Raw genomic sequence first — 6000 nt, 5'->3', positions numbered from 1 at the left:
AGTTAATATAGTGAATATGTTATTTCTTACAGGATGGCTTTGTAGTTAGAATATTTGCAACAAGTACGGAGCCAGTACTGCAACAAGAACTGCAGCTCAAACTTGCCAGAAAGTGCTTACATGCCTGTGGTATCTCTTTATTTGATCTCGAGAAAGATTTGCACATTATCAGTAAGGATTCATTTTGTCTTCTATTTTTGAATTATTGCATGTATACTGATATGATGACAGATATAGGCTTTCAGAGTTGTTAAACTGTACCATATTGCCTTGGAAAAATCAGTTTATCCTTTTCTTAAAGAAAAAATCAAAATAATTGTTCATGCATACATTTGAATTTCCAGTCAAGCAAAATTGTCTTTCTAGTATAGATACTTTTGTGTAGAGTATTTCAGCATAATTAAAATACATGTGTACATTTTTGATGGTGCCCACATAATATATGCTTTGTTTCATTAGATTGTTTCCTGTACAATTTGAGACTTAATGTTAACCTGAACTTGAATATTATTTGGATTACTTCACTTTGAGTCTCCCTGGAAGTTCTTTTTTCATGGGGCTGCAATCCTTCTGTCACTGAAATCAGTGGCAAAATCTGCTTTAACTTAAGCAATGTCGAATCATGTCTAAAGTTACCTTTGAAGCCATCTGTAATAGAAATTGCTGAGCTAATTGGACTCTTTGTACTCTTAGGTACAGGGTTTGATGAGGAGTCAGCTGTTCTGGGTGCAGGAAGAGAATTTGCACTAATGAAAACTGCTAGTGGAAAGGTACTGAAAGTGTTTCATCATAGGTGTTAATTGTATAAATGTACTACATAATCTTTTGGAAATCTGCTTTGGTGAATCTTTGAAGAAAAAAAGTGCAATTGCATGCCTTGTTCATAGGTGCTATATAGCACTGCCATTTTGTAGCCTGGTGGTCATGGCAGGAATATCCTTTTTCACCTTTTTGTTTTACTCTTTATTTTCAAGTCCCTTATTTTCTACAACCTGGTAGAAGGCTGCTTGTTTCGTACTGGTCTTTGCAGTGCCTTTTTCCAAGTTACCAGGCTTTTGCAGCTGCCCCTGTTGCCAGATACTGACCTTCGACTCCTTGAGGTGTTTATACAGTCTTGGAGATTGGATGCGCCAGACAAGTGCAGCATTTGTCAGGCATTCAAGTTCAGGATTCAGAGAAGAGCCTGAGTTATAGCTAGCTACATATGACTTGTTTATTGGATAGGTCCCTTGGTTTATCCCCAGACCCTGATACCAACTCACTGGGCCAATACTGCTTCTCTCCAGTAACCATCATAATTGCCAGTGACACATTGCTTAGCACTTACTGTATTTTCTTGCATGTACCATGCCCTAGAATATAATACATGCCCTGTTTTTGAAAGGCAGTATGAAGAAAAAACTCTTACCTTGTATTATGGTTAACTGAGTATCAGCAGCTAGGGAGCTGAGCTTGCTGCCAGTCCCACTGGCTGAAAGGGGCCTGTGGACTGACCCTGCATGCTGGGATAGATGCCTTGTCAGGGGCATGTCATCTGGCTGAGGTCCAGAAATTTGGTGGTGAGGGAGTAGGGTCAGTGCTAATTGCATGGATCTGTATATTGAGACACATGGGGATCTGTATTTCTCATCATATCCATATGATGCACAGTTCAATGTCCCCTCAGCTTGCTCTAGGAGAAAAGTTGCATGCTTTACATGAGAAGATACAGTATTCACCCTTCCAGATTGTCATCAAGGACATGGTACAGATCTAATCATAAATTCAATTCTTGCCTGATGTCCTTATACAGAGTGCTTCCCCGTCTGTCGGGGAGAAGTGGAGCCTTGTTCATACCCTCCAAAAGAGCAGGAATATTGAATGGACAAGCTCCTAGACCTCCTGATTTGCATAAGGATCTCCAGGAGGCTGATGGAACACAGGAGCTAGACTTTGCTCTGTCATATCCCAACTTCTAAATGTCCATACCAATAGGTTGTACACGGACTCCTGTAAAGTAGAGCCGATCAGTCTAATCAGTCATTGGATACTTAGTTCTGGCATGAGAAATCAAGGTCTTAGCTGGCATTACATTTATCTTGAAGTCTTGTAAATAAAGAAGGTAACTACAGTGCAATGAAAAGGAAAGATATAAAATGCATTTTGCATATTGGATAACAAGTAGAGAGATGTCTTAAAAATAGCAAGTTCGTACTAACACACATCTGTTTAATTTTGCATGTATATTGTATCAGATCATGCCACTAAATACTTTAAATACAGTTTAACTTTTCTGACCTGTTCTTTAACTGGATCAATTAAAGAATGTGCTATGTTTTATTTTTTATTTCCTTAGACTTTTTTTGCTTTGGGTTAGCAAGTAGTTTGTTCTTTACATGAATTTTGCTGTATTAACTGTTACATTTTGAGCAAAAACCAAAGCAACTATGACACAGTATCTTCAACTAAATACATGTTTATGTTGTTATCAATTTAGCTTGCAATATCTGTAATTGAAAACATAAGTTAATTTTGTTATTTAAAATAATATGTGCTAAGATTGCCTTTAATTTTAGCTACCCCAGATGGGTTAAATGGGGGGAAGGGGACTGAATCATTTTTTGTCCTGTATCTATAATAATAGTAAAGCAAGATTCAATTTCTGCTCTATTTTAAGTATTCTGGCATGACTGAAGAACAATACAACTTTTTTCCCCCCCTTTCCTTCAGATTTATTATACAGGCAAATATCAGAGCCTTGGAATCAAGCAAGGTGGTCCTTCAGCTGGAAAATGGGTTGAACTGCCAATCACAAAATCTCCAAAGATTGTTCAGTTCTCAGTTGGACATGATGGTTCACATGCCTTACTTGTTGCAGAAGATGGAAGCATATTTTTTACGGGTTCTGCTAGTAAAGGAGAGGATGGTGAATCAAGTAGGTTTTATTATGCTGTGATCAATTGGTTAGAGTGTGAACAGAAAAGACTATTCTGAAAGTCTTTATGGTATATCTTTACAATGCTTGAGCATGTTAGTTGCATGCTTTTTGAACATTGCCAGGAAGTAAACAAGTTTGTGTGTGAAAATAATCACAAATCTTATCCCCAAGCAAAGATGATAATGTTATGAGAGAGCTCTCCCAGTATTAAAAGGCAAGAAAATAGAACGAACCCAAAATATTTTCCCTTTTTTATAAAGGAAATCAGAAAGGAGCCAAAAAATCTACTGACTATTTTCTGTAACCTCTTTGCAACTGTCAGCTTGTAGTAGGAAATTTTAGAGAAGCAGGTGAATAAGCCAAAATTGCAGCTTTTATGAGCCATGTTCTTTTAAAAAAAAAAAAGAGAGAGAGGAAAAAAAATAAAATGACCAACAAAGCCTCTCAATGCTTTCACAGCACAAATTTCTTTTTTTTTCTCCTTCTCTCACACATCATTTAATTAGGTTTACTTCTGGTCAGCCTGTCAGCCCAGGGCTGCTCCAATCTGTCTCATTGTGCTGAGGGAGGGGCTGGTTGGGGTGCGAGGGTGCTCCAGTGCAAGGCTAGATGACAGGTAGCCCCTGCCTTGTGTCTCAACCAGCCCAGATGAAAAAGCTTCACAGAAGGATATTATTTGCATTTACAAGTACTAACTTGCTATGGAGTATATTAGTTTCCTGTGGCCTAATAGGGCTGCATGTGTACACACCCAGACGTTTACTGCAGAGCTAATTAGGCAACTTGCAGTAAATGTTTCATATAGACATACTTACTAATGTTAAGCCACTTGGTTTTCATTTTCTGTTAAAAAATGTTAACATTCTATCAGATATATGGATAAATCATTACCAGCTACGGGGGTTACTAGTTTGTCACTGCAACATTATTGATATATAAATAGGAACATTCTCAGGCCTTTAATCTGTTGGATCATGCAAAAATTTAGCAATACCGTATAAATCTCAAATCTTAACCTACAGCAAGCATCCTGTCTCTATAAATGTAATGTGTTTTTGCTTATTAGACTACACTTTCAGTCAAAAAAATTACTTGTATTGCTTTGTAAGGTGTTTTAATCAAATTAATTGAGTATAAAAGATGCATCTAAACAAGTCTTGTAGAATCATGAAAGAATAGTTTATCCACAAATGATGATGGAAGAGTTTTTTTAATAGTATTTTACAAAACAGAATATAAATTTACCTGCAGTAAGGGAATAAGCAGGTAACTTTTTCTCAGGGTAATGTAATAGCATTTTGAAGTTATAGTTGACAAAGAACTTATTCTTGTGTTCATGCTTTTTGTTTTCTCTTTTTGATGTAGCAAGTTTTTAAAAAAATCCTTTGATTTTTATTTTTATAAAGCGAAAAGCAGACGGCAATCAAAACCCTATAAGCCTAAAAAAATTATTAAAATGGAAGGGAAGATTGTGGTATCTACAGCGTGCAATAATGGAAGTAGTTCTGTCATTTCAAAAGATGGAGAACTCTACATGTTTGGAAAAGATGCCATTTACTCTGATAGCACAAGTAAGTTGATATTTGAGAAATTACTTCAAGGCAAATAGTGCTTGACAATTGTAGATCCCAGCTGGGGGACCACACTGGGGCCAGTTCAAGATGCTGGTGCAGTTCTGTGGCAGGCGCAATCAGCTGATTATTGGTTCCCGGCCCAGGACTGCATGGGGGCTGGTTCAAGACTGGTACAGTCCCAGCTCCCAGGACTGTGTTGGAGCCAGTTTGAGACTCCTGTGTGGCCCCAGGGACTGCACTGGAGCTGCTTCTGGAGTCCAATGTGACTCTGAGGCTGGACCCACAATCAGCTGATTGTTGGCCCCAGCCCTCAGAATGCACCAGAGTGGGGTTGGTTCAGGACTGTTTGTCAGGCCCAGCCCCAGGACCACAGTGGAGTCTTGAGCCAGCTCTGGTGACCTGCTACACATTCATAGTTTCATAGTTTTATTCAGTTTAAGGTACAATGGAAACCAGTCACAAAAACATTAGAGTTCTTTTGTGGAATATTTCTGTGGCTGGCTTCCCATTTTGCCATGTCATAATGCCTTGAATGTGTGGCAGGTTTACTATTTATGGTATGGTTAACAAGTTAATTGTGTCTTATTTGTAATGTTTTCCAGGGCTGTAGAGGACATACAGTGACATTATTAAGTAAAACAAAAGGAAACCTTTTTATACTGCATGTATTTAACATGTGGAACTCAATATATTGTTGTAGTATTTACCTTAAGATATTATGGAGGGTGAGTTCAAAACAAGATTGGACAAATAAATGTGGAATGGTTCCATCTATCATGATTATAATATTAAACATGATCATTAAGGTTGCAGCCTACAAATTAGGACTTCCTTGGCCTCTGAATCCTGGAAACTGTAACATGAACATACTTTGCCTTAGTATCTACTTTGTGTTACTATAAGATACAGGATACTGGGCTTGATTGATCTTTCATCTAACCCAGTCTGGCATTTGTTGTATTCAAGAACTAAAACTCCCACTGAAATTAACAGCAGACAGATATTAAACAAACAAGACAAAGTACTTTTTTTATACATTGTGTAATTAACTTGATATCATCGCCACTGGAGGTTTAAAGGAAAATACTAGAACCATGTTCAGAAAAGGAATTGGACAAATTAATAGAGGACAAGTTTATTTATGGTATTAAATGAACATTCAGGGATATATCCTCTGACATCCCTAAATCCATGGTGGTTGATGCCATGGAGGATCTGATGGGATCGATTACATTAGACATACTCTGTACACATATTAAAGTATCTATTACTACCCCTGTTGGAGACAGGATACTGGACTAGATAGATTATAAGTCTAGTCAAGCATGGCACTTCCTAAGTTCTTATGTAGAGAGATATTTGTTCAGTATCCAAAACAGTTTAAATAAATTATTAAATAGATTTTTGCTCCAAATAGATAATGATTCTGGTGGAAATCCCTTTATAACAATTATAGCGTTTTTGTTCATTTCTTTGTTTGTTTTTTGGGCAGGTAAGTTGTATTATTCA

General features: G+C 37.3%; 1 protein-coding gene across 1 annotated transcript in view; it reads left to right on the top strand.

Moving 5' to 3' along the window:
* MYCBP2 (MYC binding protein 2, E3 ubiquitin protein ligase) overlaps positions 1 to 6000 on the top strand; it is a 336755-nt gene that overhangs the window by 65924 nt on the left and 264831 nt on the right. Inside the window, exons 10-13 of the mRNA XM_019523825.1 lie at positions 33 to 171; positions 694 to 770; positions 2710 to 2914; positions 4324 to 4488. Of these exons, the coding sequence (XP_019379370.1) occupies positions 33 to 171; positions 694 to 770; positions 2710 to 2914; positions 4324 to 4488 (586 nt within the window). The remainder of the gene's footprint in view (positions 1 to 32; positions 172 to 693; positions 771 to 2709; positions 2915 to 4323; positions 4489 to 6000) is intronic.

This window comes from Gavialis gangeticus, unplaced genomic scaffold (assembly GCF_001723915.1).
Source record: "Gavialis gangeticus isolate Ggan-Ray unplaced genomic scaffold, GavGan_comp1, whole genome shotgun sequence".
Classification (NCBI taxonomy): Eukaryota; Metazoa; Chordata; order Crocodylia; family Gavialidae; genus Gavialis; species Gavialis gangeticus.
The sequence above is the reverse complement of the archived record's forward strand: the minus strand, read 5'-3'. Positions and strand labels throughout refer to the sequence as shown.